General features: G+C 29.8%; 1 protein-coding gene across 1 annotated transcript in view; it reads right to left on the reverse strand.

The window, feature by feature from the left end:
• The window catches only part of LOC142329586 (importin-4-like), a 77,038-nt gene extending 68,518 nt beyond the window's left edge, over positions 1–8,520 (reverse strand). The window contains exons 1-3 of the mRNA XM_075374292.1: positions 8,395–8,520; positions 5,443–5,615; positions 3,379–3,553 (exon numbers count right to left, since the gene is read on the reverse strand). Of these exons, the coding sequence (XP_075230407.1) occupies positions 3,379–3,553; positions 5,443–5,615; positions 8,395–8,442 (396 nt within the window). The 5' untranslated portion in view covers positions 8,443–8,520. The remainder of the gene's footprint in view (positions 1–3,378; positions 3,554–5,442; positions 5,616–8,394) is intronic.
• Between the last annotated feature and the right edge of the window lie 3,572 nt (positions 8,521–12,092).

A 12,092-nucleotide genomic window follows, 5' to 3' on the forward strand; every position in this document is an offset into this window, starting at 1 on the left:
TTCATTGTTTCTTCTAAATCCTTTTTACTCTCGGCTAGAATTACTATATCATCAGCAAATCGTAGCATCTTTATCTTTTCACCTTGTACTGTTACTCCGAATCTAAATTGTTCTTTAACATCATTAACTGCTAGTTCCATGTAAAGATTAAAAAGTAACGGAGATAGGGAACATCCTTGTCGGACTCACTTTCTTATTACGGCTTCTTTCTTATGTTCTTCAATTGTTACTGTTGCTGTTTGGTTCCTGTACATGTTAGCAATTGTTCTTCTATCTCTGTATTTGAACCCTAATTTTTTTAAAATGCTGAACATTTTATTCCAGTCTACATTATCGAATGCCTTTTCTAGGTCTATAAACGCCAAGTATGTTGGTTTGTTTTTCTTTAATCTTCCTTCTACTATTAATCTGAGGCCTAAAATCGCTTTCATTGTCCCTATACTTTTCCTGAAACCAAATTGGTCTTCTCCTAACACTTCCTTCACTCTCCTCTCAATTCTTCTGTATAGAATTCTAGTTAAAATTTTTGATGCACGACTAGTTAAACTAATTGTTCTGTATTCTTCACATTTATCTGCCCCTGCTTTCTTTGGTATCATGACTATAACACTTTTTTGAAGTCTTGACGGAAATTCCCCTTTTTCATTAATATTACACACCAGTTTGTATAATCTATCAATCGCTTCCTCACCTGCACTGCGCAGTAATTCTACAGGTATTCTGTCTATTCCAGGAGCCTTTCAGCAAATTTAAATCTTTTAAGGCTCTCTTAAATTCAGATCTCAGTATTGTTTCTCCCATTTCATCCTCCTCAACTTTCTCTTCTTCCTCTATAACACCATTTTCTAATTCATTTCCTCCGTATAACTGTTGAATATATATTCCACCCATCTATCGACTTTACCTTTCGTATTATATATCAGTGTACCATCTTTGTTTAACACATTATTAGATTTTAATTTATGTACCCCAAAATTTTCTTTAACTTTCCTGTATGCTCCGTCTATTTTACCAATGTTCATTTCTCTTTCCACTTCTGAACACTTTTCTTTAATCCACTCTTCTTTTGCCAGTTTGCACTTCCTGTTAATAGCATTTCTTAATTGCCGATAGTTCCTTTTACTTTCTTCATCACTAGCATTTTTATATTTTCTACGTTCATCCATCAGCTGCAATATATCGTCTGAAACCCAAGGTTTTCTACCAGTTCTCTTTATTCCGCCTAAGTTTGCTTCTGCTGATTTAAGAATTTCCTTTTTAACATTCTCCCATTCTTCTTCTACATTTTCTACCTTATCTTTTTTACTCAGACCTCTTACGATGTCCTCCTCAAAAATCTTCTTTACCTCCTCTTCCTCAAGCTTCTCTAAATTCCACCGATTCATCTTACACCTTTTCTTCAGGTTTATAAACCCCAATCTACATTTCATTATCACCAAATTATGGTCGCTATCAATGTCTGCTCCAGGGTAAGTTTTGCAGTCAACGAGTTGATTTCTAAATCTTTGCTTAACCATGTTATAATCTATCAGATACCTTGCAGTATCGCCTGGCTTTTTCCAAGTGTATATTCTTCTATTATGATTTTTAAATTGGGTGTTGGCAATTACTAAATTGTACTTCGTGCAAAAACTCTATAAGTCGGTCCCCTCTTTCATTCCTTTTGCCCAGCCCGTATTCACCCACTATATTTCCTTCCTTGCCTTTTCCAATGCTTGCATTCCAATCTCCAACTATTATTAAATTTTCATCTCCTTTTACGTGTTTAATTGCTTCATCAATCTCTTCGTATACACACTCTACCTAATCATCATCATGGGCGCTTGTAGGCATATAGACGTTAACAATCGTTGTCGGTTTAGGTTTTGATTTTATCCTTATTACAACGATTCTATCACTATGCGTTTTAAAATACTTTACTCTCTTCCCTATCTTCTTGTTCATTATGAACCCTACTCATGCCTGCCCATTATTTGAAGCTGAGTTAATTAATCTAAAATCACCTGACCAAAAGTCGCCTTCCTCTTCCCACCGAACCTCACTAATTCCTACTACATCTACATTTATCCTATCCATTTCCCTTTTTAAATTTTCTAGCCTACCAACCTTTTTTAAACTTCTAACATTCCACGCTCCGACTCGTAGAATGTTATTTTTTAATTTTCTGGTGACCCCTTCCTTAGTAGTCCCCACCCGGAGATCCGAACGGGGGACTAGTTTACCTCCGGAATATTTTACCAAGGAAGGCGCATCCATCATTGCTATATGAAAATGCAGAGAGTCACATTTTCTTGGAAAAAAGCAGCTGTAGTTTTCCATTGCTTTCAGCTGCGCAGTACTCAGAGGACTGAGTGATGTTGATATGGCCGTTTAACTCATTCTGACTCACGCCCCTAACAACTACTGAAAGAGCTGCTGCCCTCTTTCAGGAATCATTCCTTAGTCTGGCTCTCAACAGATACCTCTCCAATATGGTTGCATCTTCGGTCCAGTTACTCTGTATCCCTGAGCACTCAAGCCCCCTCACCAATGGCAAGGTCTCATGATTCATAGAGGAGGATAAATTGACACATATTTTATAAATTTTTAACTTTCTTCTAGACAGTTATTAGAATAAACTTACAAAGTTATAAATTTTTAATAAAACATTAAATTAATCACATTTACTAATTCGTATTTTCATATTTGTATTTTCGTTTCAATTTTTACTTTATTAATTCAATTTTATTGCAAAGTTTAATTTGCTAAATTCAGCACAAACTGAACTGGATATGCACAAAACAGTTTTAAAAATTTATATACAATCAACAAAAAAAGCATACAATTCAGTATAAAAGAATCATAAATATATTAGAATACTAATACAGTTTAACTAAAACTATTGTTTGTTTTATTTTCAAACTATTTCTGTAAACATCCTTGTTTTTGTAATAATGACTTTCCTTTTCACTGACATAACAGTTGATTTAATGTGTTAACATAGTAGGCTGAAAATAGTGAAAGCAAGCAGTACGGAAAAAAATATATTGCAATAATTACAACAATTTTAAACTAAACAAATCTTTACCGTGTAACAAATATAGTTTGCTACAAACAGAGGTAAACTAATTTGTTTGCTTGGGTCTGAAGTGTTTATACACAATTATACATAAACACATTTTAATACTCTATAACAAACTGGTAGTTTAATGACTAATCAAACCATTAAGAAGTAACTTATACAATACAGTACATTATATTGTGTATAATTAATAAGACTTTACTAAAACGGTTTGATACATTTTACGATTAATAAAAACTAGATTAAAAATCATTAAATACCTATGTAACAATACACACAAAAAATAAACAATACAAATTTACTACTGCAAAATTTACCTCCTTATCATTAGTATTCTCACTGTTTGTCCACACCTGGAGGCACTGCAACAATTCTGGCCAACTCTGATTGGGGAATTCATGTCTTGTAATGATCCCTATTAACTGAGCAACTGAGTTTTTAACAGGTTTTTCTGGTTCTTTAATAAGTGCCTCTAACATGCCTTGTTTTATACTGTTAACACAAAAAAAAATAAAAAACTGCAAAAACTTCATAAAAACTAAATAAGTTTACTATATAAACTATACATCACTAAATACATATATATATATATAATATATTAATATTATATAATTATATACTATATATACTAAAGTATATATGTTATTATAGATGCTAAGAAAATTTAAGATCCTGATAATTCCTGAAAGTTGATGCAAGGCAAGATTTTTGGGTACTATAATTTTGGATCACATAATAACTATTACTATTTACACAGACATAAGTATGATTTTTTTAATCTATTTTAAAAAAATCTATACTTTATTAGAATTTATTTTTTAATCAGCAATATTGATTTTAAGTAGAAACAGAGTAATATATTCTATTTTTAATTAAATATACTACTACTAACTCAAATTACTAATAACAAATTAATAATAGAATTGAATTTATGTTAGACTGGAATAAAAAACTACACACAATAATCATGGTTACAAACACATTTGCAGTTTCTAATGAAAAAATACACACCAGTTTAAATGTGAATAAATAGAATAAATGCATTATGTAATCAATAAGTAAAACCATCACCACCCATAAAATTATTATAAACATTGCAGCGCATTCTTAATAAGTGCTAAGTGTGTCTTACTATCTTAGTATTCTCATGGCCTTAGCTTAAATAATTTTTTCTTACAGATTAAACAACTACAGACATTTTAATTATTATTACAGAGACTTTCTATTTATTAGATAAATAAAAAGAAATCTATAATGAAGATCAATATTTAATTTACCTGTAATCCTATTTATATTACAATTCTTTTTTAATTTACAAATTTTGAGGAGTCCATAAACACATAAGATATTCAAGGTGCACATCACCTTTTTTATTTACAAAACTGTTTACATCCAAATCTACAAACCTTCAATAATAATTCGGCAGTAATTTCAATAACAATCAACTACAACATGGTAATTTTAAATTAGCATACTCACTAGTTTTTTTTTTTTAACAGGTAATCAAAAGGTCGTGCAATACAATACTAGGTAATATCAAAACATTTTTCACTGAAAAGGAAACTTTTTCTACAAGATACTGATGTTAATAACAATGATGAAAAATGGAATCTCTCACTAGTCTGTTAGGTACCCACTTGAAGGGTGAGCATGTACAGATTTTTAACAGTCCCATCATGTTTAACTTGGTTAAAACCACCACTATCAAACTTTTTCTACATTTGATCAGGAAATAAACAAGTCCACCACTTTCTGTATAATATTTTGTTTCTTGGATTCAGAAATGTTACCAACTTCATTAAATTCAATGACCTAATACTGCAACTCATGAAAGTTTATTGGAGACCTGTGATCCATTGATTCACTCTTCAAGAAAGTAGCTTCTAGGCACTGCAGATTATCTTATGGATGTGTTGGAAAGCAAGTGACAAAATTAAATAACAGGTCAGTAGTTAACCAATTTTATTAAGATATGAGTTAATAAGCTTATTTTAGTTAAATATTACTTCACAAACGACAGTTCAACCTTATCAGGTATATTAACAGAATAAAAGAATCAGGAGTTCTGGAAATCTATATGCCTTCACGAGCACCAAACTATGTGAAACTTTGAGTTTGATGTGCAAAACTCTGGGAATTATAAATATTATACATTTTTGAAAGGCTGTAACATTTTCAAAATTTAAATGATTAATCACAATTATTTTTCTCAGAGAGTATTGACATTCAATGTATAGCCAGTTACTAGGAGTGAAGGCAAAGATAGTCATTAAACATAATAACATTTTTGTTCATTAGGTAGGAAAATACAAATATATTTCTAACTAATAAATAAAAAAGGTAAATAATTAAATGATGTTGCCTTATTAAAAATAGTTTACCTGTTTCTTGTTTCTATTGGCAATCTTGACCAATAACGTGCTTTTGTGAGTCGCCTTCTAAGCAGTACAGCTGCATATTGGCGAATCTGAGGATTAGGAGAGGAAACAACAACAACACACAGAGCAGATACTGCTTCAGGATTTTTAAATGCTTCTCTCAATTCTTTTGTACCCTATAATAGAAAAAAAGGTTGGGTCAACATAACTACTGAAAAAAAAAAAATTAAAAGTAAGAAAATACATTCTACGTAGCATATTATATAAAGGATGATGAAAAATATTACAACAACATTAAAAGAAACTTGTTAATAAGAGAATTTAATATATTTTCAAGTCAAGGGGGATATAATATTTCATGTAAATTTTACATAACCTTAATAACGAAAATAAAGTCATCAAAAGAAAACATTGAAATTAAATTAAACCTTTGTCTAATATCAGTAACAACATTTTTTGCAACACAGAACAATGTTAAGCAACTATGCCTTTCCTTAGTAGAAGCACATTCTAATTAACATTCCTCTTTGATTTTCTTATCCTTTAATATGGCCTCAGTAATATTTTGAAGTGCAAACATTATAAAGTCCAATGACAAGTCAGTGATGGTCAAGTGTATATAGAATCATTTTTATCTTCTTAAAATTTAAGAAGAATTTCTGATTTTTACTAACTAAAACATGTTTGTCAATTATTTTTTTTTTATAATACAAAGTAGTAAAAAAGTAATACACAAATTAAATTAACTTACCAACAAAAGAAGTTAAGAGTGAAGAAAGGAACTGCAACACAACTATGTATCCCAGAATAAATATTCCTAAGAATGTTTTGTTTACAGTAATTGTTATTGGTCAGTACATTTGAAGTTAAGTCAAAAACAGCTTACAATATTAAAAACTGCAAAAATATATCTACTGGAATTATTTGCTGCTAACAATCTGTTGGATGATATACAGACTACAAATCATTAGATAATACTTCAAAAATGTAAATGCAGCCGAGCAGAAATTTTGGATGAACTTTGAATTTTAAATAAGATACGATGAAATGATAGAAACATGTTTTGTCAAGTTTGGAAATCAACAACATATGTTAATTTTTGGTATAACAGAGTAACCAGTATTAGACCACATACTATGCAAGTAATGATGCTACAATACTGTAGTAATATTTTATCAATTTTACTTAATATTTTCAAAAGTGCTACATTTATAACAGCTTTGATAAGAAAATCATTATCAAACTCTGTCTGCAGATTAATTTTTGTTTATATTTATATATACCACATTATTCTAAATGTCTAATTTTTTATCATTATTATTATTTTCTTTTGTAATTTCAATTATTTTTAAATTTGTTTCTAAATTCTAATGGAATGTTAGTTAACTATTAAATGGTCGGCAACATTAGAAAATCCTAACTTATTGTTTCATAATGCCTAAAATGTTCTGCAAACCTTGCCCTAACGATCTATTAGTTTTCCCAATATAAATTTTATTACAATCATTACATGTTATTTTTTATAGACACCACATATATTATTACAATCATACTCATCATTATGGGATTTTAAATGTCTTATTATGTGGTTGTTCGGCTTATATAATGGTTTATATGTTTAATCATTATAAACAACACTAATCAAACTTTCAATAATATTATTAGTATAACAATACAGTATTTTATATAGATATTGTCACTGCCATGTTTGCTATTTATAGGTTTCAATGTTGTTGTATTACTAGATTTTTAACTTTCTTTTTATAAATATTATCAATTATGGGGTGCTATATCTATTTCTTACTGCAATACGTTCTATGATATTTATTTCTGTAACTAATTTTTCCTCGTTGTTCTGTGTAATATATCACTCTATTCACATGTTAAGCGCGATACAGTTATTTCATGTGATTAAGAATGTTTAATTTTTGGCTTAATATTTAACATTATATATGCAATAATTTAAATTTTTAATGTGTAATTTTAAAGTTGTTTAATTTTTGATCAACTGACAAAGAGGGAAAATCCTCAAAAGCACTACTGGTGTAAAAACGAAGAAGTAATAATAATAAGGTAAGAAATATTACTAGATTCTGTAGTATGATGGATTGCTAAGTTTTACTTTTAGTCTTTATTATAATTAGTACAGAGGAAGATATGGACAACAATAAAGGATGAATTGATTCTACTAAATTAATTAAAAATAAATAAATCAATATAATAAATTAAAATCTAACCTAGTGACAATTTTTAAATAGATTCACTCCTTTCTGTTTCTATTAAGACTGTTATAGTAATATTAATATAGTACTCTTCCAATACTGGTTATCCCATTTTTGGAAATGACTTATACCTTTGATTACATGTTGCAAACTACTGTTTATCTACGGCTCTCATAATTTCTTAGAAAATATATTGGATATAATAAATTTTGATTTACCAACAGTCATATCAACCCATAAGCTTGTCAAAATAAATATACTGTAATATTTTTAATAAAACCTTACAGATTTTAAATTTTCAAATAACAAAATCATCAATAAACAATAAATGTCTGCATTCTTTGAAGATCAATCAAACAATTGTTTTACAAAAGAAAAATACAACTAAATAAATAAAAAAATTTCAGAAGTATCAAATATATACGATGAACAACCACGTAACACATATGAAATCAACTAACAAGCATGTGCACAAAAAAGTGGCTTGTTTCATAAAAATCAAAGTATGAAAAAATCACAAACCAATCTTCCATAAGAACCGGTCACCAACTACCACTAAACTTTTATTTATGAAATAAAGAATATAATCTTTAATCACATACAAAATTTAAATAGGTTATCAAAAAAATATTGTGTACTTGTAGCGTAAACCATGTGGACACTAGTATCAAAAGAAACCGGCAAACGAGAAAATTATTTCAAGAGAAAGTAAAATTATTTCTCCCTCACTTACCTCCTGAACTGTTTCAGCAGCTAATAACTTCCCCAAAATATTTTCCATGACGATTCAAATATTTTAAACAAAAATTATTTAGAAAAACAAATTTACAACCACCCTATCACCAGAACCAGACATTTTATTACGTCACAGAACAGGCTTGTACGTTCGTAATCGAGCAACCAACAATTCTCTTGTTTTACCACTTCACCAGTGAAAAAGTAATATTTTAAAACTAAATTAAGAATAGATACTTAATCTTGAATAGTCTTTTTGTTATCAAAGAACTAAAAAAAATTTATTGTTTATTTTATGGCGACAGAATAATAATAGCTTGATTTTAAAAAAATAAATTCCCAATATGCATTATTTTGAAATTATACGATATTTAAAACGTTGAATTCTTCCCTCTTGTTTTTACGCATGCGTATATTAAAATTCTTTATAATTGTTTTCCACGAACCAGCGCGGTTGGTTCAAAAGTATAGTTTAACTTTTTTTTTTGCTTTTATAATAGGTACTACAATACTGTTTACTTTGATAATTATACAGTTGTTCAAAAGTTTCAGTAGCATCAAATAATTTTGCCGATATTTGAGTTTAATAACTATTCTGCACTAGATTATATTTTATCGTTATAACACTGCTGTCAAGATGTTTAAAACAAACTGGTTCTCTTCAGTTTAATTTTAAACATCACATTGTGATTGTATTACATGGTTGAGGGTAAGTTACTGGCCTTTATTCACTATTTTTTACATGTAGTATAAATCTGATTTATGAACTATAATTTCAACTCATACTATTAGATTACAGTTTAAGATATACTAGATTATTATTTGCTAATAATTTCCTATCAATATAATTTTAATTTTAAAAAAACTAAATTTAAAGGCTGCTGAATTTATTAATGAATATTGAATAAACTATATTTAAGAGAAAGCTTAATTACGTTTTTCAATTATACTAAATATAGTTTTGTATTAAACATACCTTTTGTGGAAAAATTTGTATTTTATTATTATTTAATGGTGAACAAATTAATTAAATCATATTATTTTTATACAGTAGAAAACCACTGATCTTTTTTGTAAAATAATTTAGTACAGAAAAATTATATCTTTATAATTTAATCAGCATAAATGACTATGGGCTAATAATGCATTTTGTGCTAAAAGAAATAACGTTGTAAGGATGTGATGCAAGGTAGATTCATAATAATAATAATAATAATAATATTGTTTTTATACACATATCAATTACTGTATTCTGAACTTTAACCTGTACAATTAATATTTTAGGACTACTTACAAGGTGTGGTTGAAATGTAATACCCAGTCAATAATTTACAGAGAAAAAGAGGTAGTCAAATTAAACAAAAAATTGCATGAAAGTACATTTTATTTGCTACAAAAATTTACATTTATTTTTCACACTGTCACCATTTACAGCTACACATTTCTTCCATCTTCTAATGGTGAACCACTTTTTTATTCTGTCAATGAAGAATACTAGTGGTCTTTCCTTGTTTCAGTATCTTACTGTTTTCCATCATCCGTGATGAAATGACTACCAGGTTTAAATTTCAAATTCACAAAAGCCTGGTAGTTGCACATAATGTGTATGGCTGAGTATTATTGTGTTGCAGAATTATGAACTCCATAGATTGTCAAAGATAATACTCATGTCTTCTAAGGTGTCTGTATATCTCACGGAATTTATAGTTGACCTAACATCCAGGTAGTAGATTAAACACATTTGGAGTCCCAGAACACTGTCCAGAGAATTTTTTTTGCAGAAGGTTGTGTTTTGAGTTTTACTTCCTTGTACGAAGTAAAGGAAGTATTGTGATCGTGAAAAATTTGGGATTCCAGATTTCATCAGAAATATCAATTTTGACCATCCCTGAATCCATTTTGACTAGTTTCGGCATGATGTCTGCATCTTGCATAACTCAAGAACGATTAGCTATACCATGTTGAAATTTTGGATTTAAGGCTCTTACAACATCTAGTTTGCACCTCCCCTTTTGATTACAATCGACTGAACCAAAAGTGTCCAGAAAAACCTCTAAAAATCTGGATTTTGGACTTCTTAACTGCAGTAAAAAGCCCTCATTGAGAGCTTTTCAATGATATATCATAAGTGGTACTTATTTTCATTGATTCCAGAGTTTAACCAAATAAAATTTTAATTAATGAAATATTAGGATCTTAGAAGAAGACCTATCGGTTCGAATCAGACTTCATCTTCTTTTTTTTTTAATTTAACTATATTGATTTATTAATAATTATTAACCTCTAGTGTAAAAATAATTTATGATGAATAATTAAATAACAGGAAAAAAATATATATAAAAAAATTACAAAATAAATTTAATAGGCATACAAGGAAGTCATGTGTTGTCCATATCAAAATACAGGGTTATCATAAAAGAATGGTGCGGTTTTGAAAAAGGTTTGAATTAAAACAGAATTATTTAGTTTGTTTTTTTATTTTTCAGATTTTCTCAAACATTTTTTTACATAATTAATAAATTTCAATATGTGCGCCCTTAGTCGCTCGACAAATGTCCAAACGATACTCAACTTCTCTCCAAACATTAGTTAACATTTCTTCGTTAATGGTTGTCATTGCTTCATTAATCCTGTTTTTTAAGGGGTTTAGGTCGCGATTGTTTTGTGTATAAACAACGCTTTTGATGTATCCCCACAAGAAAAATTCGCAAGGTGTCAGGTCTGGACTCCTTGGAGGCCAAAGTACGGGTCCTTGCCGGCCTATCCATCGATCTCCAAATTTTTCGTTCAAAGCGTCCGTGACCAACGCATTGAAGTGCGGGGAAGCACCATCTTGTTGGAAATGAAGTTGATGAATGTTTTCGAGTTCATCCGGCTGAGGAAAACAATAATCGGTTAACATGTCAAGATATGAAACTCCAATAATTGTTTTTTCAGCAAAGAAGAAAGACCCTATTATATGATTTTTCAACACATCACACCAACCATTAACTTTAGGCGAATCGCGTTGTTTCTCAATAATTGCGTGTGGGTTTTCAGAGCCCCATATTCGTGAATTGTGTCTGTTAACGCATCCATTCACTTGGAATGTAGCTTCGTCTGTAAAAATTTTTTCATCTAAAAACGATTCGTTTTCACTTATTCTGTCCGACATTTCAACAGCGAAATTGTAACGTTTTACACCATCATCGGGTTTCAATTTCTGCAGTATCTGGATTTTATAAGCGTGCAATTTCAGTTTTTTTATGTAAAACTTTGTGATCTGTTGATTTTGGAATACCTAATTCGACGCTTCGACGAGAGATGGACTTCTAATTGCCGATTGTCTAATTAGTTCAACAGTTTCGTCTGGTACACTTGGTCTGCCGGTTGATTTCTGTTTCTTAACCGATCCGGTTTCTTCGAATCGTTTGAATCGACGTGTTATGTTATTTTTGTGTGGCGGATCTCTTCCGAATTCACGTCGAAACGCACGTTGAACTAAAATTACGGATTTTAATTCAGCCATCAATAAAACACACTTTGCTTTGTCTTTATCCGAGAACATTGTAACTCACTAAACTCACCGCAACAACAATACAAGAACTGACGTTGTGGTTACAACTGCTGATAAACAAACTTTTGGGTTGGAGGCTTTCAGGGATACCAATATAACATCTAGAAATTTTACAATCTTCCTATGAATTACTGAAACCG

The sequence above is a fragment of the Lycorma delicatula genome, chromosome 8 (assembly GCF_047948215.1).
Source record: "Lycorma delicatula isolate Av1 chromosome 8, ASM4794821v1, whole genome shotgun sequence".
NCBI lineage: Eukaryota > Metazoa > Arthropoda > Insecta > Hemiptera > Fulgoridae > Lycorma > Lycorma delicatula.